At 38.5% G+C, this 24,484-nt stretch overlaps 2 protein-coding genes across 24 annotated transcripts in view; one reads left to right on the forward strand and one right to left on the reverse strand.

Moving 5' to 3' along the window:
- The window catches only part of LOC102510351 (sorbin and SH3 domain-containing protein 2), a 185,901-nt gene that overhangs the window by 133,508 nt on the left and 27,909 nt on the right, over window positions 1–24,484 (forward strand). For 11 of the 23 annotated variants that reach the window (XM_014553908.2, XM_032468723.1, XM_032468722.1 and 8 more), the window contains 7 exons: window positions 5,525–5,683; window positions 6,373–6,456; window positions 8,261–8,317; window positions 12,650–12,699; window positions 15,349–15,536; window positions 22,408–22,496; window positions 23,864–23,910. In XM_014553908.2, coding sequence (XP_014409394.1) covers window positions 5,525–5,683; window positions 6,373–6,456; window positions 8,261–8,317; window positions 12,650–12,699; window positions 15,349–15,536; window positions 22,408–22,496; window positions 23,864–23,910 — 674 coding nt within the window. Of the gene's footprint in view, window positions 1–5,524; window positions 5,684–6,372; window positions 6,457–8,260; window positions 8,318–12,649; window positions 12,700–15,348; window positions 15,537–17,860; window positions 19,442–22,407; window positions 22,497–23,863; window positions 23,911–24,484 lie in introns of all 23 variants that reach the window. The other 12 variants (XM_032468731.1, XM_032468738.1, XM_032468742.1 and 9 more) reach the window with 5 other exon arrangements.
- C26H4orf47 (chromosome 26 C4orf47 homolog) overlaps window positions 18,156–24,484 on the reverse strand; it is a 137,803-nt gene continuing 131,474 nt past the window's right edge. Inside the window, exon 8 of the mRNA XM_032468747.1 lies at window positions 18,156–18,285. Coding sequence (XP_032324638.1) covers window positions 18,244–18,285 — 42 coding nt within the window. The 3' untranslated portion in view covers window positions 18,156–18,243. The remainder of the gene's footprint in view (window positions 18,286–24,484) is intronic.

Consider the following 24,484-nt stretch of genomic DNA (forward strand, 5'->3'; position numbering starts at 1 on the left):
GTGTGCAGAATTCCCATTGTACAGATAGACAAACTGAACACTTGCTTAGTAACCCTGCCCAGGCTCATGTGGTTGGTGAGTCCTGGATCTAGGAGCCAGGGCAGACGCACGCCTGGTGCACTGACTCACCACCATACTGTCACCCCATCAGGATTAGCTAAGTCCAAACCCTTTTAGCTAGTAGTCATTATCACCTAAGTTAGATTTGATTATTTAATTATTTTGCAGGATATAAGTTAATTTACTTGTTAACTGACAGTAAATTAGTGCACTTGGTTTATTTTACCAGTACCCTGGGCCCTGAGTAGTTGAGACACAGGCCAGTATACTTAACTAGCCCTCAGAAGAATGGAAAGATCTAGAACACGGCTGAAGATTTGGGTATGGATAGATCTCTGTTGCCATGGGGAAAGAGCAGTGGGAAGAACCTAGAAACATGGAAGGAAATGAGAATGGATATCTTACGAAGAAATGGAAAGAACCAAAATGTTTATCTCTCCTAAAAAATTCTGCTGAGGGTCAGCCTTAAGCAAAATGATTTGAGCTAGTCATCTGTATCATTCTGACCAAGCTTTGTATTATAGGACTCAGCTATTATCTTTTTCTTTTCATCAACCCTGAATCCATTCCAAGTGCCTCTCTAAATCAGAAAAAAACAAAGAGTGCAGGGCATGATGGTGTGGCAGAGACTGGCTCTATCTTGGTAGAGTTTACATAAGATTCAAGAGTGTCTTGGACACATAGAAGACAGAGGATGGAGAGCAGATTTGCTAAGTAAGAGCAAAGGAGTAGCAAATGGGTAGCACTCTAGGAGTGCAAGGCTTAGGCACTCTCATGTCTTTTTACTTCAAGATGATTTTGAGCATTCCTTTCCATCTTTAGTTTTTTGTAAGTTATAGACAACAGCTAGGTTATTCTCTGTTGCTCTTTTGCATTCTGAGATGATGCCACCATCTGCCCAGTTTTTCCCAGTGTCATCTTGGTTTCCCCTCTCCCCAGCAATCTCAAAGTCCTGACTCCCAGGAGAAATGCCACTGCTACCCCTCTCTTCCGGTCTACAATTGTCCATTGCCTGGATTAGAATGCCAGCCACTACCTCATTTCCCTAATTCTCCAAACTAGTCTCCACACCACAGCGAGGGCAATCTTAGGAATCCTCCTGCTCAAAACTTTCTCCTGGCTTTCAAGTGTCCTTCTTGCAAAACCCGAATTCCTTAACATAATATACAAAACACCTCGTGGTTTGGCCCCCGCTGGCCTCTCCAGCCGCAAGTATCTTCCTGCCCTTCCTGCCTCACTCACTATGTCCCAGCTCTACAGAGAGCTTTCAGTTCCTTCCTTCCTGGACCTCTGCACAGGCTGTCCCTCTGCCAGGAATGCTCTCTCCACCATTTCTGTCTTCCCATGGAAAGTTCCGTCTCCTCCTCAGCCTAGTCTAACTTCCACCAGGGCACCATCTCAACTACTGGACACAGCCTCCCCTGCTGTGAGCCAGAGCACGCTGCACTGCGCCCACCACACTGAACTGTAACAGCCTGTTCACTTGTCTGTGTCCCTCACTAGACTGTAAGCTCCTTGAAGGCAGGGACCATGTCTGGCGCACCACATGAATCCCCAGCACCTAGCACAATGCCTGGCACATGGCAGGTGTTCAGTGAAGACTCATTGAATTAACATGTAAGTGAATGAATATAGGTTTCACCCTTGCAGTTAGTGGGTAAAGTCGGTGGGATGGAATCCTTGTTCGGTAGCTTATCTATGAAGTCTGCACACTTCTAGTGACAAAAGGCAGCATGGGTCTCCATCAAAGCACGCAGGAGGGACTCCACATACTGCTATTAGTAACCGTGGCTCACTAATTCCATGATTCCCTAGCGCACAAAGGGAGCAGAGGAGGCAGAACTGTTTGAATGGAAGTCCTCCTCCAGACCCTGGCCAGAAGGATAGCCCTCTTAGAAATCAATGCAACATGCATTTATATTCTTTAACAGAAAAATAAAAGTGAATGCAATTGTTTAAGTGCTTAGATATTCATTTGACTATAAATTTAGAAATGATGATTACATGGGCCTAATGTCTTATCTAGAAAAGTACTTTGCAATCACTAAGGATTTACCTTAAACTAACTTGAACCACAATTTATTCCATGAGACAATCATACAAACTGTCTGCTGGGATTATATTAATAAAAATTTCACATCCCATCTGGTTGGATATGTTTATAGGTGAGCCACATAAAAATAAAATAAAATAAAATAAAATAAAACAAAAAACACTTACTTAGGACCTCTTGATGCTTCAAAATACAAAACAATGAGATGTTACAACCTTTCTGTACAATAACTAAACCCATATATGATGATAAAAGTGAAAGAAACACTCACTGAAAACACTATGCAGAGTTCAAATGTAATTTAAATCCTCAGTGAACTTAAGCTTCTTTATCAGTGAAGATTGTCAATCAAAGCGTAAGCTATAAAAATATTGAGTTTCATCTGTTGATCTGAATCATAAAATATTATCCCAACCAACAACATGTAGAGCATTTACTACAGAATCTCAGTAAATGTAAAACATAGTAGCCAAGGCAATTAAAGCTTAAAAATCAAATGAGCATAAATTATAAAGAACCAAGGTATGCTGGCAATATTTTTGTGTCTGAAGCAGCAAATAGAAATCACATGCCTGCAATAAGAATACTGGGAACAGTAGAATTTTTATGACCTGAAAAGCAACGAAATGCTTTTAAACTGTGGAAAACAAAACTTTAAAAATGGGTTACCTTGAAATAAGAATCGTGTGTAATTTACAGTTTTAGGTTTTCCTAAACACTTCCTCTTGTGCTGATGCCCCTGACGTTAGTTGTAAGCACAGGGGTGCTGAGTTTTTAAAAAGAAAAGAGCAGGGACCAAAAGAGGGTAGCAAGACATGCAGCAGGATCGCTGCTCTTTTGTTGTCTTTTCTGAGCAAATAGAGTAAATCCTAAATGAGTTTCTGAGTGTTAACATTCGTGTCGAATGACAAAAAAAAATTTTTAAAGTCATTCATGAAAAGTGCTGATTTCGTGAGACTATGCGTACGTATGCATGTCTGTTGGCTGATCATCTGTATCACTGCCTTCTGTGAGGCCTCTGTGTACCTTAGAGTGAGTCTAGATTGCTGCTTAATACCTTTAATTGTTGCACGACTAAAGGGATTCAAAAGGTCAAATGCAGCAGAGAAAATTCTAGTTCTGCCACTTACCATCCTTTACCACAGACGCTCTGCTTAAGCATGTGCCTTTCATTACGTTCCAGGGTTATAGATAATTACCAACTGTGGCTGCTGGGGAGGGGGAGAGAGGTTCTCTTCTCATTTCTATTGGCATGGATTCTAGATCGTTGCCCCTTGAGATGATAAATTGAATTTTTAATCTACAAAATCGTAATTCATGGAAAACTGCCATTCTAAGGTGGGGTGCAGGATAGTCGATATTCTGATCCCGTTTCCACATCTTATCATAGAAACAGATTTCTATAAATCAGGAATTCGTATATTTGTTTGTTGTATATATTTTTTAAGGCGGAAGCCCAAGTTGTAAGCCCTGGTAAATATACTTGTTTAGTAAAGTTGCTGCCCTCTACTGTTCAAAGTGTTTTTTAAACACATTTTCGTTTAAGAGAAGTTTCTCTCTCTCTCCTTAACAAAATAAAGTACCGTACATGAAAACAGACATTATAAAATTGAGAATTAATAGTATTATTAAGTGAGTAACGTTAGAAACAGCGAGATTTGAAAGAGCCAAAGATTAGTTTTCCTGTAGAAGCAGTAGTGGGCCTCTACAGACAGAACAAAATTACTGGAAAATTCTCTCTAATGTCAATTACACTAAGAATCAGCTCCAACCAAACTATCCCATAAAATAGCCATATGCCGCAGCTATAATCTAAATGATAATTGGAGAAAAACAGTATTTTACTACAACCAAAATGTCAATTACTACTTTTGCATTATTGAATCGGATATAAATTGAATCAAGTTTTTAAATTAAACAGAAGATGGTAAAACAGAATATTTTGTATCAATTTCACTGTTACTTCTGAAATATAAACCAAATAGAATGTTGACATAAATAAGAGACTATAGCTCAAGATTTCTGCAACATTTCTCATAGTAATTACGGGATGTTCTCCACAACGTTATGACAGTAAAGGAGAATCCTATTTTAAAAGAAAGAAAAGAACAATCTCAACGCCGTGCTTGTCCAGACACAGGCTTTGTGACCCCACCAGAACTGTCATCGTAGTCTGCTTTTATCACTTAGCGCCCCATTGTAAACATGTCCCAGGGTTACGCAATCTTTCTCATTATGATCACCACAGATTTGGGATAACGTAGACCCTTTCACTCTTGTGTCATGATGTCTCAAACTTTTCTTTCACTGCCTGTGACTACTATTATAATCTCATAAAATATTGAAATAAAAGGCACATCTCTAAAAAGACTTTGGATAGAATTGATCATTAAATACAGACTATGTTGTTAACAAAACTATCGGGAAGGCAACAGGTCAGTTTCACACTCGGACAAGCTACTGTCAAAATAATGGCTTTTGTTCGAATGTGGCGTATCTCAAAACATCCAATATTACAAGATTGTAGGGCATTTCTTCCAGAGTGGAGATATAACTACTCCGTGGAAGTCCGTGAGCTCTTTAGAAACTGTAAGGGAATGATACGGACCTGCTTTGAAGCAGTGAGCACGTAACAGATCTCCTGGAATATGTCCCCTCCCGGCCAAGGTGAATGGCTTTGAGGGAACTGGAGCTTTTTTTTTTTTCCCCTTGACTTAAAATATTACCATCCAGTTGCTCCATGTTTAATTAGTGTCATGTAATAAATTCTCAAAGAAGTCATAACCCATATTAGCACTTCAAGCATCTCTTTTAAATGCAAAATCAATGGCTTGAATCAATCTGGTCAGGCATGTATTATTCAAAGGCATTAAGGACACTGCTAGGAAAAGTAAATGCTCTTGTTTTCTATTACTAAAGCAATTGCATATATTTTCTCAACTTGTTTATATTAACAGTCCTGGTTTTCATATCTTAAATATAACATTCAGAAAAAAGTACACTGTAAGTCAAGTATAAAAACTGGCTTTTTCTCTAAAGTGTTAGCCAAACCCTGGTGGGATTTTCTCCCCCTCTCTTTCGCAACCTTGACCAACCACAGCAATCTGAAAAACCTAACCCCACCCACACCCATTTCTCTAGCTTAAGGTGGACAGGTAGGTGACTGCTGGGGTAGCTCATAAAATGTGACCTTTCTTCACTTTCCAAGTGGCTTCTTGTTGTCACACCTCTTCAGTGGTCCAGGCCATTCCTAAGTTAGCGGGGACCCCAGGGGACATTTTATTTTTCTGGAACGTGTCCTCCCGCCTTACCTAAGGCAGCCCGCAAAGCGCTGCTAGCAGGTGTCCTCTCAGTCCCATCAAGAACGTCTACCTAATGAATCAGTTTTCCCTTCACCCCTTTTTCTTACAGCCCCCTCTCCCAACCACTCCGACACCGGTTCCAAGGGACCCTGGCCGGAAGCCTGTTTCCCTGTCACCACATGGAGAAGTAACTGGTAGCCCCTCCCCTCCGCCCAGGACCAGCATCCCCACACCAAGCCCGTGCACCCCGGCTCTCTCTCCCATCTGGGTGAGCTCCTTCCCCCTCTACCGTAGCAAATGCCGCCAGGAAGTTCAGGTGTCGCCCTCGTTCCCCAAAGGTTAAGATAACCAGAGGCTGGCTACTCACCGTCACCACCACCGTGCTGCCCTTTTCTTTCTCACCCAGACCCCAGGTTCTTCATGTCAACCAACCCCCTAACAGTCTCGCAGCACCTCTCACTCCTCCCCCCACCTTGTATCTCTTCCTGCCGTATCCTTCCCCTCCCCCAGGCTCTCCAAGTGCCTACACCTGAGCCCACTGCCCAACGCGTGCAGGCTCGCACGCCGGGGCCAAGGAGGGTGTGCGCATGGAGCCACTCACCCAGAAGAGCTATCTGGTGGCTGAGTTGAGCCCATTTTGACACCCTGCTGTGCTACCAGGCTCATTCTCACTGTCCCAGGGAGTTTGTCGAAGTTTATGCAGCCAGCTAAGGAGAAAACCAGACAGGACAGCAGAGGAAGCAGAGCCAGGGGCCTAAGTGGTGACACCGGAGCTCGCCTCCATGTCCTGAGTTTGCTCATTTTACTTTACTTCCTTTGTTCTCTCTGGCTGAGATTTGTCGGATGAGAGTTGATGCATGTCTGCGTGCGAATGTGTGTGTTTTTCATGCCTCACAGCGTTGCCCTCACTTAGCTCAGTGTGACTTTTCCTTCCCTTTTCCTTCACATCTGCTCCAGACTGATCGCATAAATCCAGATGACATAGATTTAGAAAATGAGCCCTGGTATAAATTCTTTTCAGAACTGGAGTTTGGACGCCCGGTAAGTGAGGCTAGACTGTTAATATAAGATGATTAGGGGAATGTTGTTTGATTTTTAAAGCATACCATTATCAGAAGAGATAGGCGTCACTTAGAGAATAAAAGCAGAATAGTATATACACTAAAAACACACTGAAAAAAGTGTATCCTACATACACAGATTTGGTACAGCTTAGCCCACATTCACTTCTCTACCAGTTAAACGTGCTCAGACGCTTCCTGTAGAGTTTTTCTTTACCATCAAATCATGCACTAGGATTACTTTATGTGTAATTGATTGCAAATTCAAAATGTTAAGACAGTTTCTGTCTTAGAATAGTCTGACAATCATTACAGATTTATAGAAGATTTGTATTTGTTTACAGTCCGTTTGGGTCTAGTTCAAGCAGAGGAACACTGTGAAATTTACAATAAAGATAATTACTATTATGATAGCTCCCGTTTGCTGAGAACTCACCAAGCGCCTGGAGAGTGCTGGGTTCTGTACTCATCCTCTCAGTGAGTCCTCACAATGTTCCTCCAGGAAAAAGAAACCGGAGGCCAGAGGGATTAAGTAATTTGCCCAAGATAGTAAATGGCAGAGTCAGAAGTTAAACCATGGCCTATCAAAAAACAAAAACAAACAAACAAACAAACAAAAACCTCTCGCAAATCCCCACTGTAATACACTGCCTGAATATCTCCGCTATAAAATACCTCACCTGCTCTTAGGGATATAAGGAAAAGGAAAAAGAAGGAAACCCTATGGACCTTGATTTCTGGTCCTGCTACTGAAAACCACCACAACATCTGTAGTCCCCAAAACCCAACCAAAGGTCAGCCTTCGAGAATTGCTTAATCTGTTTGGGATAAAGAGTCAATCCGAGCTTCAAATAACAATTTCCATTATTAACTCAAGTTTTACCAGGGAACTATATCTACCAACAGCAGTGCATTTGATGTCTGTCAATTACATATTTTTTATACTCTCACCGGTGTTTCTGAATTTTCAACACGTAAAGAACATACTGAATACACTGTACAGAAGTTTCATGAAAGATCAGAGTGTACAATCTTTCTTTTATCATAATCATACACTGATTTACATACTCAAGTACTGACTATATATTATATACTAGGTGGTTATAGTTGTTAGTCCCTTTTGTCCATTAAAACGCAAAGCAGACTTGGTTAGATATGTTACATCTTACTGAACTGGATCAAAAGTCACTGTAAATGAATATAAACCAAATAATTTTTTTTAGAATTTCTATAACTAATAGGAAAAATTTTTTTCTAAGTTGTATCCAAGCAGTCACATAAATGCATTTTATTTCAGAGAAAAAAAATTCCCCAGCTTTATTTTATATGTATTGTTATTTTTGTTTAGATAGTTTGTAGAGACTAGACCAGTTTCTGTTCTGAGCCGAAATTATCAGCATTTTTCTATAGTCATTTTCAACCACACGTGGAAACTCACCGGCATGCTATCCACCTGCCCTTTCAGTGTTTCTTTAATATACCTTGCATTCCTCTGTGGCTAGAGACTAGGAGTGCTAATTTTGATTTGAAGAAATGAGTTTATATATATACTAATCAAATCACTAGTAATTTTGCCCAGCGCTTGAGAATATTTACAAACATTGGGCTCTGCCTCCTGGGCTACCCCCATTTTGCTCCATTCATGTCACTCTTTGTGTGTATCCAATGCTATCAGCACTCAGTTTCTAACTGTTGTCACCTTTTCCACATGTTCATTCCTTGCTGCCATTGATTCTCCTCCATTCCATCTCCACACTCTGCTTATGTGGTGCATCTACACCCAGCCTCCTAAAAAGGCTCTGGACTATGTTCAAGATCATTCTTCTGGTGTTTCCAATGAGGTAAAAACAAATTATTCTCTTTTTCAGATTTCTCTCTTAAGACCTGTTACTGTGATTCTGAACATCCGTGTTTTACAATTCACTGTAGTGTCTAAGCTGTTTTGAGAATCTATCTTTGCATCATTGTGTTGTATCCAGTATCACTGTTTGTACGTTAATTATACCAAAGCTGTTGGCCCGCTCGGAAACATAGGTGAAAAATCATTCCAATCATAACTTGTAGTTGAACTATCCAGTGCAGGCTGGTATCCAGAACGTAATCAGAAATCAAAATAGTAGTGTTAGTGCACATGTTCAATTAGACAGAATAAAATACTACTAGGAGTCTCCTCAGAGCCATTTAATCACCATGCTTGCAGGTGCAGAATGACAGTTTACATTCTTAGATAATCAGATTTTTATGTACCATGTTTGCCTAAAATTTATTTTAGTTCTTTCATTTTCCTAAATACAATTTGTGGAATTTAGCATCAGATAAAATCAAGAACAGGGCTGACAAATAACTGGCACATATGTCACCACTTCCCAGTTCCACACCCTTAACAGACATTACTAATCCTTCTCAGCACTGTAATCCAGGTAGCCATTATACTAGATTATCGCTCAGTTAAATATGTGCAACCAGAAAGTAAAACTAGTAGGATATCTATGTTGCAGGAAGTACTACTGACACACGGTGGTGACCACTAGAATTGCAGGCATGGTCTCAGGAGGAATACTCAACTTACCAGAGCTTCAATTTGCAATTCCAAATAATTTCTCCCAAGGAATGCATCAGAATGTATGTTAAAATAGGGAAGTGTCTAAATATTTATATATTAAGTAAAAAATAATCGGGAACATTCTGGATTATTGAATTCAATCATTTGTAAAGGCTAATGTGTTGTAGATAGGCATATAATCTGAAGAAAATCAAATACAACAAGCAGCTCTATTCTGAGCATCATGTTCCCCTCACATCTGAAGAAAGAGTATCACCTCAATACAGGAACAGGCAAAGAACTGACTTTGGCATTCAATTTGGTCAGATATTTCTCTCAGATATCTTGATGAGGTATTTCCAGGATGTTTTTAAGGCAATTAGCTCACTGAGAACTGAAATGGAATTCAGAGATCACCATGTCCAACTTACTCATTTTTCAGTCAAGAAAAGTAGAGCCCAGCAATTTTAAGAAATATGTCCCAAATCACACGGTAAGATGGTGGCGAATTAAAAATAAAATACAGATCTCTTAACCTTCATTTCAGTGCTATTTTCTTTATATCATACTTCCGAGCACTTCTAAGAGATGTATTTAGAGTTCAAGTATTTTGCTTAATACTATTCCTTATTAGCTATTGATTTCTGTGATATAAGTTCTGATAGTTAACATTACACAATAATTCCTGGGACAAAAATAGTAGAAACTTAATTCTATGCTTTCTATAACGTTATAGTTGTGGCACAAAAAAAAAAAAATCACATAAAAAGCACTTTGCCAATGGTTAAACTGATTTTCCATTCTCTCTCTGGGATTGAGAGGGGGTGTCGTATGTTCTGATAGTATATCAACTATGTTACTCATTTCACATCACAGTTTTTGGAGTGTTAAAAAACATTCTGATAAGGTACTGACTCCTGTCTCTAATGACCTTATGTAAAACATTTCTAGTAAAATCTATAATTGAATAGACATTATCTTGGCTACTATTTACCAAGTGCCTAGTATATACCATGAATAACATACTTTTTACATACTTTTTAATCCTAAATATAACTGAGAAATGGCATTAATAAAGAAAAATTAAGGACTTTTAAGCAAAGTTTAAGAGCATGATCACTTAGCAGAAAGACCGATTCATTGTCTACACTTTATTAAAATGAGCTTCATTGAGATGTGTTAAAATGACGGTAATATGTAAATACTCAGTAAAGCACAATAGGTAAACATGTACCTCTTTTCTGGAGACAATTTCCATTTCAGAATGAGTATCATTCACATAATTATCATACAAGTTTTTCTCTTAGTCATCTATCTAGACTTTTTACTATTTCCTTATAATTTAATACTGAACCTTTTCCTTTGAGCATACATAAAAATCACAATAATGGTTTCAGTTTATTTTGGATTGTGGAAATCAGCAAAGGAGGAACAACTGTAGTTTCTTAGCCTAAGTCTAAAATACAGTTAACTTATCAGCATGGAACCTTCACTTCTTACACTGTGTTTAGTTCATATTACAGTATTGCTTAGCTCATGCTGGTGATTCAAAATTTCTGATCACTCTAGGGTTGTTTTAAGAATGTTCTGAAATTGACACATTTTGATGGCCAACTGTGGTTTGTGGCTGGGTGTCTCACGAAAGCCACAATCAACACAGATGGCAATGCTCTGAGTCACTTTTGCGTTTCTCTTCTGCAAACATGCAGAATTAATATTTCTAAATCGGAATATGATTATCCAGTTTTATTTATTTACTTATTTGCCTTCCTTCTTATTTAGTATTTATCTTTCCACCTTTCCAGTGTCCAATTCAGAATTCAGCAAGTTAAAATAGTCATGTAAACTTACCCGATTAGCAGACGAAATTTTTTTCTAACTTTATATTTGTTGAGAACTTAGGAATCTAAATATTTTATAGGAACTAAAAATACTATATGCTTTTTTCTGTTTAAAAAGAGGGGATAATATTCTCTTGCAAAGAGGTGCTTTTGTTTGTTTCTGGGCAATTTCATTCTCCTCATTCAGTAAAGACAGAATTAAGTGAAAATATTAGTCAAAGTAGCAATTTTAGAGTTATGCGTAAGGGGACTTGTCAGACTGATCTACATAAAGAATGTCAGAATTATATACTAATATTTCAATTCATTAATTAGTGCTAATTTACAAATAGAAAATAAAGCTATAGAAATAGTTTTTAAATTGTGGTCTAATTTCCACTAAGTAGGTTTATTAAACTCAAGTGAAATATTTCTGTGTGATGGGGAATTTAAGATAAAATTTGTCAAATCCTGCCTTTCTGGCTGACATTTTTAAACATTCATACAGAAGAACATTTTCAAACTAGAATTTCAGTTCTTCATCAAACTGCAGTTTAGTTGTGATGAAGAACTAATCATCAAATATGACCAAAGCCCAGACTTTATAAACACTGTGTGTGCATATATATACACACTTGGTATGCACCCTATACATTCTAGACATCATACAACTACACTCATCTTAAATTTGTATCTAATATTTTTGCTCAGTATCTATTTCGTTGTATGTTCAGAATGAAAGAGTATGAAAATGGTGTGTATAATACACACTTGGAATTATTTATAAATTTGTATTATTTATTTTTCTTTATTCCTACAACCGTGGGTAACTGAGAGTTGATTTTCTGATTAAAGTGTTAAAATCCACTTTTTAAAAAAGGGTTATATTTTGGTTCATTAAATCATTTATTTTAAACTAACTCTGAACTTAACTAATTTCAAAGATATAAATATGTACCTGATTTAAGTACCAGATAGTCTGGTTTAATTTCAAACCAAATTCTGTGGCTTTTATGAAAATGTCATGTCTATGTTGACAGATGAAAGTTCTGCTTAAGTTTTATGCCTATCTAAAGATAACACCTGGCCACATGACAAAACATTTATAAAGAAACCTTTTATAAGGATTGAATGATGACTACAAATATTTCTTTAAACATCAAACCATTCCTTTATGTAAGAAGTTTATATTTACAGCCTATTTCTACATGAAAGAGTGGTTATTGATTTTTCTTTTTTCTCCCCAGCAGTGTTTGGGTTGTGGATATTTTGAGTTACACAGAGAAATGCAGGGCAGTACAGCCAGCCCTCCATACCCATGGGTTCTGCATTCACAGATTCAACTGACTTGGGGACAAAAATATTTTTGAAAAAATATTTCCAGAAATTTCCAAAAGTCAAAACTTGAACTTGCCATGCCAGCAACTATTCACATAACATTTACACTGTATTAGGTATTATAAGTAAGCTAGAAATGGCAGATTACATGCAAATACTACAACCATTTTATATAAGGGATTGGACATCCTCAGATTGTTGTATCCTCGGGGTGGGCGGGGGAGTGGTCCTGGAACCAATCCCCCTCAGATACCAAGGGATAATGGATATCAGAAGCGAAAGTAGATAGGAAGAAGTAGAAATTAGATTGTATGATTTCTGTTTGGGAAGACATTTTTATGACCATAGTAAATGGTATTCTTAATCTCAATTTTGACAATATTCTTTCTAGGATACCTAATTTAATGTCCAGGGACAAAGGAAATTTTGCCATGGTAAAAATTTCTTATGGAACTATCTTTCTGTCTTAACAGGCCTCCTTGTATCAATCCTCTATAGACAGGAGCCTGGAAAGACCTGCTAGGTAAGCATCTCCTTACATTATGCAGCCAGAATATTCTATACCAGTGGTTTCTTTTTCAGTGAAATGGTAATGAGAAATTATTTGTTCCTCATCTTTATTTTAAGCACCATAATTCATAAAGTTGTCTTAATTTGCCTCTGCATCATTTTATATCATCATATTCGAGAACGTATAAAAATTAGGTGAAATAATTCTGGATTCCTTCACAGGCTGTGAAATTCTGGCCTTCCTCATCTCCTCTCTACCCAGTTTTCGTTTTCCTTGGATAAGGACTATAGACATCTAACTTTCAATATTGTTAGATGACACGATGACAATACATTGGGAAAAACCATGATAAATTATTAAAGATTTTATAAATTTTGTCCTACATACGTTTGTTCACTATACTCTGACCACACAAATCAGAAATACTGTTATAACCAGTAAATGAGGACTTCTTATATACCAGACATTCTAAGTACATAAACATATTCAATCCTTAAGAAAACATTATGAGTTAAGTACTGTTATCCCAATTTTATCTTTAGTAAGCTGAAACCTGGGCTCCGTAACATACCAAGTATTTACAGTTGGCAAGGGACAAAATAGAATTGAACCAAAATTGCTTGTAAACACTGGTCCTAACTACCTAAGAGTCTACCAAGGTAAATTCTATTCGTAGGCTTTGAATATGACACTTACTTAAAAACAGTACAGAAGTTCAGACATAGTTCAGTAGCAATATTGAGTAAAGCAAACTCCCAGTCATATTGTATCAACAACAAATATCTGTATAACAGTAACTTGTTCTTCCACAGATTTCCATCAACATAAGTGGAAAACTTTGTAAGTTGGTTTCGTGAGTGCCATTCAATGGCATTAATGTCACTAAGAAAGGAGCTCCCCAAACCCTTCCTTTTACATCTTTTACAACTATATATGCACCTAAAATGTTCAAATTTTAGAGTTCTAACCTGGCCTAAGGATTGCTGTAAAGACACAGAGACTCTCAGGTGACAGGATAATGACAACAAAAACAGGTGCAAAGGGGCGTCCTCTATAGAAGAGTACAGATGAATTCTGAGGTCTGGCTACACCTCTATACTTGCAAAGCGTGTGGGTTCCATTTATTTGTTTGTAAAACAGTGACAGCAGTGTATACATCACTGTGCAAGCTGTGAGACAATAATGCCAGTAAAGCAAATAGCACACTGCTGGCTCACAGGAGCTGGTGCCGTGGCTGCAGTTGGTGGTGTAATTTTATCTAATGATTTGACAGACAGCATGCTGTGTGGTGTATATAATCATTCACTAATGTTTGTCTTAAATGACACTGTACTCAGATCCAGAGCCATGATAAAAATCCCCTGCCATTACAGACTGTTGACGCCTTTTAATACACCTAGTGAAAGAACTGTAATAGTTTATTTGATAACCAGATTATTGGTCATTCATTATTTAAACAGAAATATACTGGCATTCCAGTGCAAGGCTTTTAAAGCTAAGATTATTAGGAAAAGCCATAGGGAAGGCTTGAGGTAAGAGAAATTGGTCTTACCGGATTTCCTCCCTTTTTCCAGTCATCTCTTCCATTTTGGCATACCTCCTCTGGACATATTCATGTCGTTGAAACTCTTCTACATAGAAAAAAGACACATGGTACAAATCATAACACTGAGCTGCCAGTAATAAATTACACCAATAAGAGAATTTTTATTTAAAAGGTGATTGTAAACTTATGTTCATATAAAAACCTGTACATGAATGTTTATAGTAGCTTTATTCATAATTCCCAAAACTTGGAAGCAATGAAGGTGTCCTTCACTAGGTGAATGGATAAACAAACTATGGTACATCCATATAATGGAACAGTATTCAATAATGAAAAGAAATGAGTTACCCAGCCACAGAAAGACATGGAGGAACCTTAAGGGCATATTGCTAAATGAAAGAAGCCAATCTGAAAAGGTTACGTACTGTTGATTCCAACTATATGACATTCTGGAAAAGGTAACACTAGAGACAGTAGAAAGATCAGTGGTCATCAGGTGTTCAGAGGGAGGAAGGGAGGGAGAGGCAGAGCAAGGGGATATTTTATGGCAATGACATGACTCTGTATGATACAGTAGTGATGGACACATATCTGTCAAACCCATAGGATGTTCAACAGAAAACATGAGCCCTAACATAAACTATGGACTTTAATTACATTTAATAATAGTGTATTGATATGGTTCATCAATTGTAAGAAATGTACCACACTAATAGAAGATGTCAAAACAAGAGAAACTGTGTGCAGGGGAAAAAGGATATATGAAAACTCTCTGTACTTTCCAATCAATTTTTCTGGAAACCTAAAACTGCTCTAAAATATATAAAGTCTAGGAAATCCTAGCGACAGCAATCAGACAAGGAAAAGAAAGAAAAGGAATCCAAATTGAAAAGTAGGAAGTAAAGCTGTCACTATCTGCAGATGAGTCTATTAATTTTTAAGAGTGATTATGAAGAAATCATTTTTAATATCAAGGAATAAATTCCTAAAAATGCAGCTTGGGCCATGGGGGATGAGAGTCATACTACGGCCACCAGCACCTTCCACCAGTCTTTCTGGTTCACATGCGAACCCCCTGCAACAGCAGCCAAACTGAAGGTGATTCCTTCTTTCAGTTCTGCAAGCATGGCCAGCGACTTTAGGAAAAGGCGGAAGAGCGAGCCTGCGGTGGGGCAGCCGAGGGGCTTGGGGGATCCAAGTGCAAGCAGGACCAGCCCAGGTCGAGCGGACCTCCCAGGATCAAGTGCCACCCTGACTAAGTCCTTCATCAGTTCTTCTCCTTCTTCCCCGTCAAGAGCAAAAGGTGAGCAACACTAAATGACATGTAGACAATTCTCTGGTTTAAGTTTTAATCTAGATTACCCCGGGAGAGCTGATCCCATGATAACTACCCAGAGATAGTTAGCATTTAAATTCAGTGTCTTAAAGAAAATAGAATTTCACAACAATAGCATTCTTTACACATAGACTAAATCAGGCTGGTGAACCATTTGAGTAGCTTAAAGGACTCTCATTATCGTATATTGATGCTTCCTTTTCTCCAAATACATCATTTGTGTTTTTCGGAACAAATTTAAAGTGTCAAATAATGTACTGTCAGACTATTAAAAGATTACATTTATAAATACTTGCATATTGTCCAATGCTAATGTTACTACAACTAGCAAAACTAATCAGATTTATAGAATAGAAATTAGAAGTAGCAACAGAGAGCACTGTTGCCTAAGACATAAACTGGTTTGGGGTATTTTTTAATTATTCATTTCTAGATAAAAATTTATCTAACCTTTGAGAGTTGGTATATTTTGGTCAGTATTCATACATAGAATAGAATATCCATGTTCAGCATGTAACATAGTGTTCAATTCACAACAGTCCGCTACTAAGAACTAACCGGTTTCAGGCCATAATTGTAAAATTTAGATACCATCAGGCCATTTTCCTGCATGGCCTGTCTCCTCTCTGGAAATTTCAGTGAGTTGTGTTGAAGGGGAGCGATCACTCCTTCAAGTCTCTGAAATACTATTTAATGCATTACTGCAGCTATAACAGAAATATTCCTAAGACAGAGACCTGGGATTGAACCAGCATCCATAAGTACCTGGGATTTGGGGGCCCAAGGTCTCCTCCAGTCCTCTGGAGTTGACAGAGGAGAGAAGAAATCTGAAATGTGTGAAGAAAGTGAGCTGTAACTGACGTCTCCCTAAGGCAGCAAAGATTGAGCTACACGTATCAAATGTGGGCACCGAAAGTGTTACCACGTAAAAGCAAAGCTAAGAGCTGGTTTGTGTGCAAAAGCTAGGCTGGGCTTGATGACTGGGCTCGGGATGGCACTGGCTTTTGTCCCCACCTAGTAAAGCTGTGAATACTTCCTGGAAGGTTCAGGGGGAGCGATGCTCCTTCATTATACCATTCCTCAAATTAACAGAGGTACCCTTATCAGATTCTACTCATTTATACAAACAAATATCCTAAGGAAACCAACAGGTCATGAAATGCCATTGATGCATTATGCTCAGATACCACCCCAAAGTTAAAAGGATTCTGATTAACTTAGATATTCGTTTTTATCCTAGGGATTGTTAAGTCAACCTCCTTTTCCAAACACTACATAGCTACTCGATGTGCTTACCCACTTCTGAAGAACTTGGGGAAGGCAGGAGATATTAGTAGAGAGATTTTCCTCCACTACGCTTATTTCTAAGAGGAAAATGTCCCATTAGATGTAATCTGGCCTCTTGTTTATAATCAACTCAGCAACACAAAAGACTATTTCCATAGATACCTGGAATTGAGGTCAGCTTTAGCTCTACATTATTAAATTGCACATGAGTTTTTTAAAAAGATCCTTCCTGGAAAAAAGCAAGTGCATTTACCTCTGAGGAAAGTTTTGCATTATATCCAGGTATCCTTATGAGAATCTGCCTAATAAGAGGTTGAAGGCAGAGAAATTTAAGAGATAAATTATTTGTTTAAGGAGGTGCTGGTTTGGGGTTTTTTTTCCCTTGAAAAAACATTAGCAGCAATAGTTCACAGCAACTGAACTTGATTTTACAATTCTGGAAAATATTTTGTCTTGTTTTTTCTATCTAAAGCCCATGAAAAATTATTTGATATGGTTATGGGAATATTAATTAAATGTAAATTTATAACTTACTCTTTAATTCTCTATTATTATAAATCAAATAAGACTCAAATCCTGACCCTATTGAGCTGATTAAAACTCAACATTTTTGGTATTAATTACAAAACCTTTAAATTACTACAGGTCATGCTATTAGCTTACAAGGTAGTGTTGTGTTCTTGACATACCAAATTTGCAAAAAGATGGATGAATTATGCAACAGAAATAGGGGTATTAGCTACACCAATTACTTTTTATACATGGTTCCATTAACTCTAATACCTACAAAGCTACATTTATTGAAAAAGTATTACCTTGCTTTAGAATCAGACTTTTTCCTCTAAAGTTGAAGCTACATGTGTAACAGTCAGTGTCTGGATTGACCCCCACTAACTGCTTTCTCTTTGCTGTGCTATCTGATGCTAACTGACACGCTCTCCTCTTTCTGAGCCTTTTAACTTCTCCAAACGTCTCTCTTCCACCACGCTGCCCTGGATTAAAAGGTGGGGACGATAGCAAAATGTGTCCACCCCTTTGCAGTTACTCAGGGCTCAACGGCAACCCCTCGCACGAGTTAGATTACTGTGACACTTACAGACAGCATCTGGACGTCCCCCATGACTCACAGAGGGCCATTACTTTCAAAAACGGCTGGCAAATGGCCCGGCAAAACGCAGAGGTCTGGAGCAGCACTGAAGAAACGGTTTCCCCCAAGATCAAATCCCGCAGTTGTGATGACCTCCTAAATGACGACTGCGACAGCTTCCCTGACCCGAAAACCAAGTCGGAAAGTATGGGTTCTCTGTTATGCGAAGAGGACTCCAAGGAGAGCTGCACCATGACCTGGGCTTCCCCCTTCATCCAGGAGGGCCGCGGTAACAGCAGATCAAGGCTTCGACACAGGTCCGCCCACGACGCCCCAGGGTTCCTAAAAATGTACAAGAAGATGCACCGCATCAACCGCAAGGATCTGATGAACTCGGAGGTGATCTGCTCTGTGAAGTCGAGGATAATGCAGTATGAAAAGGAACAGCAACACAGGGGTCTGCTCCATGGGTGGAGCCAGTCCTCCACCGAGGAGGTGCCCAGGGACATGGTGCCCACCCGCATTTCTGAATTTGAGAAGTTGATTCAGAAGTCAAAATCCATGCCGAATTTAGGAGATGAAATGTTATCTCCTATAACCCTAGAAACACAACAAAACGGTTTGTGTCCCCAAAGGCGATTTTCCATCGAGTCTTTGCTGGAGGAAGAAAATCAAAGCAGACACCCTTCTCAGGTCCAAAGAAGCTACACATCCACAGCCCTGGTGCCAATCCACATTGAGGTCACCAGTGATGAGCAGCCCAGAGCTCACGTGGAGTTTTCCGACAGCGACCAAGATGGAGTTGTATCTGATCACAGCGATTACATTCATGTAGAAGGATCGTCCTTCTGCAGTGAGAGTGATTTTGATCACTTTTCCTTCACGTCCTCTGAAAGTTTTTATGGATCCAGCCACCATCACCACCACCATCACCACCATCATCACCGGCACCTCATCAGCTCCTGCAAAGGCAGGTGCCCTGCCTCCTACACTCGATTTACCACAATGCTGAAACACGAAAGAGCTAAACATGAAAACATTGAGGAGCCCAGAAGACAAGAAATGGACCCTGGCCTTTCTAAGCTGGCATTTCTGGTCAGTCCTGTGCCTTTCCGGAGGAAAAAGAATTCGACTCCCAAAAAACAGACAGAAAAGTCAAAGTGTAAAACATCCGTATTTGAGGCTCTGGACTCCGCCCTTAAAGACATCTGTGACCAAATTAAGGCTGAAAAGAGAAGGGGAAGTTTGCCAGACAACAGTATATTGCACCGTCTTATCAGTGAACTGCTGCCGGATATTCCCGAAAGGAATTCCTCACTCAAAGCTCTAAAAAGGAGCCCCGTGCACCAGCCTTTCCACCCACTGCCTCAAGATGGTGCTATTCATTGTCCATTGTACCAGAACGACTGTGGGAGCATGCCTCACAGCGCCTCCTTCCAGGACGACACCAACAACAACTACCACCCCCAAGACCATGAGAGTGTGCTGAGCCTCCAAGGTGGATGAGCTTTTCTTTCTTTTCCCTTGTGGTTCAGATACCCACCCTCCAGCTCTCTCATTTTCCATTCCTCCATCTCATCATTCTTAAGCTGTGAGACCATTTGACATCATTACGTGTTGTGAAGCAAATGCCTGTTGTGCAAACATGTCTTACTGAGTAGATCTCATTTGCTTGTGGGAAACTTGGACCTGATGTGGCTTAAAGTGCTCCTCAATTCACAAAAATTTACTCATTCAAAATCGAAAGGGAAAACCATTTTGTAGCTTGACATTAGGGTTGAAACAACTGTTACATGAAACAACAAACTAAACTTCCTTCACCAGTTTAAAAGGATTTCAAGGCAGAAATTATAATTGAGTATCAGTATCCTTAAGAGACTGACAACTTTGCATTGACTCTTTTTTTTTGTTGTAAAATGAATCAAAACCAGTAGTTTAACAAATAGTCTTTTCCTGATTCTTATATTAACTTTATAGTCATCCACTCAATAAATAATTTGCTGGCATTCTGTATAGAAGACACTATATCAGAACACTTAGGAAGCAAAACTGAAATATGTAATATAGTAATTGATGGATGATTAAAAGAGAATAGGACTTGATAAATAACTTCCTCCATTTAAAAGACACAATTGGGATAAAATTTTTGTGAATATATCTTTAAGCTGTGTTTATAAAAGTCTCGTTTCCGTCATTCGGTGTATACATGTTCTCTTCCTTTTCATTATTTAATTAACATATTTTCTATTTCTGCTAAAACAATCCTATACTGACATTTGAATTAGACTATTTAGGCTAAAAGTGACTCTCAACTTCATTTTCATAGATGGATTAACCCTTGAAGTAGAACACAAGGACAAATAGCAATTCAAATTCAGAGAACATTTTTTTTTTGAGGTTTACATAATTGAAGAACAGAGGATGTTTTGATATTTTATCCAGTCATTTTCATTAATGCTTAAAGTGCATCTGTTTACTATGTAAATTTCCAGAAGCTAGAATGAATATTGCAGGCTGAAACTTGGCTTGCCAGCAGTCTTCTAGGCACCAGACATTGCAAAGTGCTTTACATACATTCTCTACTTCACACGGACCTAAACCTATGTGACAGGTTTTACTGTAAGCACTGTTTTACAGTGGAGGAAACTGAGACCCAAAGAGGACAAGAAATCTGACCGAGGTCACACAGAGAGTAGGCAGCAGAAACAAGATTCAAACTCTTGTAATTCACAATTTGCAGTAAAGAATATAATCTCTATAGGCAAAAAAGAAATGTAATTCAGGTTTCATATTAATATAATATATATGGCCCCAGTTTTTAGTTACCAGTCAGACTTTTTTATCTAATTCGTACTTCCCTTTGCTTTCATTTATACTACACAACATGTTTCAAAAACAATAAATGCAAATTTTTAAATCAATGTCAACAATTTGAAATTTTCACTGATTGAGACATGTCGCAACCTAATTTTTAAATAAATTAGCTACCTTTTCCAGTTATTCAATATCCTAATATAATCGTATCTAAACTTTCTGTACCGATAGAGTACAATATTGAAACAGGATCTGAGAGGGTTTTGAAATGCATTTAAAGGGTATTTTGTTTTTTAATAAAATATTTAATTTTGAATTTTCTTTAGCCCAATCCAAAAATAGTTTAAATTTGAAGGATTACTAAAAATAATTTGAAATTTATGATCACTATGAAAGCCCTCACAATCATAAATGTATATTAATTAAAAATGGAAAATATACTGCACATAATCCTCTTGCATTTGTGAAAATAACTGGTTAAATTTTACTTGAAATATCTGTGGCCATGCTGCCTCCCTAAACCTAAAGACTGTGGAATTCACCACTGACAGGGAGGCAGACAGTTATCCTTATATGTCTTGTAACTGACATCCCAGCTGCTAAGAGCAGACAATTCTTCCTTATAGTCGAAGCAGTCAAAACCTTTAAGCAATGTTTTCTTTTAATGGATCAGCATCAGTCATTCTTTTATAGATGGGTGTATTTTATTTTTAATGCTTTTTAAATTTAATACAACTAAGTTTATTGAAGGAATAAGAGAAAAAACTTACAAATTTTGATCGAGTTATACTGGTAAAATTCTGTAACATAGACTACTCGAATACTTTTAGCCTTTAGTTAACACTTCCACATATAAATGCAAAAGATACAAGATATTATTAAGAGATAGTCTGCAATCATGATTTTGTAATGTAATTAATTATTTATACTTTGTTTTATGGTGAACGAAAACAACGCAGTAGTTAGGTCATAAGCAATTTGACAACTAATATGACACCTTCTGTTGAGAGACTCTTTATCCCCTTGTTTCTCGGAATAAATATTTACTTTCTGATAAGACAGCTGAGCACAGAGGAAAGCAATAGATAATGGCCTTTTAAGTCTTAAGCCTTAAGATGACACCTTCAGACTCAGTAAGTAGTTAGAAACAGGAAAGGAGGGACATGACCATAGTTCTGTCATCACCACACTTTCTTTTTCTCTCTTTTTCATTACTACATTCTTAAATTGTGCCACAAAATGTTTCCGTTTTCATAAATTGTTGCTATGTTCTCCATCTTGTATAGGCCCTATTACAGCCATTATAAACTGGTGGCAAAAAGTATAGAAAGTATGGAATCCTTGAGGTGAAAAATCTAACTATGAACTGTCTATACTGGGTACTCAGTAGAATTATGTCAGCAGCGTAACAATTATATTTCTATTTACGAGCATAACACTTCTGCAACCGTGGGTATTTATTCTCTTGAAATGCTCTGTTTTTGTGTCTGATACCACAACTTTATAGTTACCTATGGGTTTTAGACCCATGTTTTCCAGTGAGATGTCTCTTCAATTTGAAGAGGAAAAGAGTTGCCACCAAGGAGCATGGCTAAACAAGTCTGCTTTTGATTAAGTGGATACTGACTCTGGCCCTGTCCTTTCCAATAGACCATGAGTCCCCTAGAAGTTACTCATCCGCCCTGACTGACCTGGGGAGAGGCGCCCCAAGGGAAAGAAGAGGAACTCCAGAAAAAGAGGTAGTCCATTTAATAGCATTTGAGTCTCTTTCAACAATATGCTTGATAAAGCACTTGCCAGTCAAAGTTACATCCAAAGCCAGATTAAAAACACCAAATGACAACGGAGAAACTACAAACACTTTCCCCTGGAGCCTGAGCAAAGGACTTGCAGCCGTTTGCACTTGGAGCCTAGTTGTAGGTCTCCCCTAGTTGTGGTCCAGTTTTGACAGTGAGGTCTCTGTGGGTGTTGACCTGACACCCAGGGATTAACAGCTGGGTCTAAAAGAGTCCTGAGCTGGGCCATCCCTTGGAGGAAGAAGGTGTCCCCTGTACGAACTTCTGGCCCAGTGATGTAGGGGAAAGCCCTTGGTCAGCTATGTTACAAGTCAATACAAATCCTACAGAAATAATTTTTGCTCACCTGCTTTTGTTGGAGAGAATCCTGGGAGGGGAAAAAAACACCGTTGCCCCTGAGAGCCACCTACCAGCTAGCTCTTTGTCCACTGTCCTGAGCCAGGGCTGGAGGTCTGGTTCTTACTGTCTTGGACCCACAAAGGTGTGATAGAAACTGAAGGCTGGTCTTAGACTGGCAGCTACTCCAGAAGGATCTTTACAGGTGTCTGATGTAGTCCCTACCTTTGGGACTCCCAAAGAAGTCAGGAAGTTGTCCAAAATTCACCAGAATCACAGGGAAAGAGAGTGAGGTGAGGGCATTAGTGGAATCAGGGAAAAAGAGCAGAAGTCGTAGCCACAGGTGCCCGAGGCAGATCTGTGGGCCCCAAAGCTTCAGAGGGGCACGTGTCACATCATATCCTGACTCAAAGTGAGCAGCTGGTTTCCCACGTGCTGAAGAACTCCTGAGCTCTCCAGGGAATGCAAGGTGACCAAGCCCATACTTCTGGCCACTGTCTAGCCTCCCATTGACAACTGGCTAATAGTCCTTTGCTACTATAAGTGTTCAGTAAAAGAGGTGATGATTTCCCTCATGACTTTTTCCAGTTCTTTTTTTTATAATTCAGAAGGAGTTGGGTCAATACTTAGGGCATACAGCGACTGACCCCCAACAATTATCCCAGGAAAAGCCAAAATTATCCTACGACCAAATCCTCTGCAGGCATCTTATTCCCATTTTATGGGATAAATTACCTCAGTTCCTAAGACGAAATATGATGTTCAACAGTTATGTCGAATATTACCTGTTATTTTCCTGTTATAGTTTAAATATCTAAATGAACTAATCGATTTATTGATAAATTGCATACATGATTTACACTGTATATGTTTAATCACTCCTTGAGGTTTCATTTTTCTTTAATTCACATGAAAATGCTTTCCTATAGGAAACCCAAATTTTAAGTTATTGCTAACCATTTCCTTCCTTTCAGAAACTGCCTGCAAAAGCTGTTTACGATTTTAAGGCTCAGACATCCAAGTAAGTAAGATAAATCATATGATTTAAGTTGACTTTTAATACTTTAGTAATACTTTAAAAGATAAATATTGCAATGGGATGTGTTAAGTTTGAAAGAAGACCTAATCTACTCTAATTAAACGGTTCCTTCTGAATTAATTGGGATGCGGGTAATTTTATTTTCATTTTGAGTTTAGTTGTGAAACACTGGGTTTTAAATTACACTAAACATCTTAGAACACAATGAGTCCAAAAGGATAGGAAAAAACAAAACGAAATTAAGGATCTTTGCTTCTAGAATTTTCGTGTCAAGAATGAAGTAAAAATAAAGTGTGGGGGAGTAATTAGCGCTGAGTGGGAGAACTTGATGCTATCCAACTGCATCGAAGATAGTTTGCATTTAAAGACTAGAATGGTGCACAAAGACTTCTGTAGGAAGGTCTCCTACTTCTCAATACTCAGAGCTTAGAGATGCCGAACAAAGTTCTATCCTGTGGTTTTTTGATGTTGCTGTTTTCACACTCCTGTGTTGCAACTTTTTATTTTTCACCCTTTTTCTTTAGGAAGTTAGGCATGTGGAAGGCCAGTAGTAAGC

This window comes from Camelus ferus, chromosome 26 (assembly GCF_009834535.1).
Source record: "Camelus ferus isolate YT-003-E chromosome 26, BCGSAC_Cfer_1.0, whole genome shotgun sequence".
Taxonomy (NCBI): Eukaryota; Metazoa; Chordata; class Mammalia; order Artiodactyla; family Camelidae; genus Camelus; species Camelus ferus.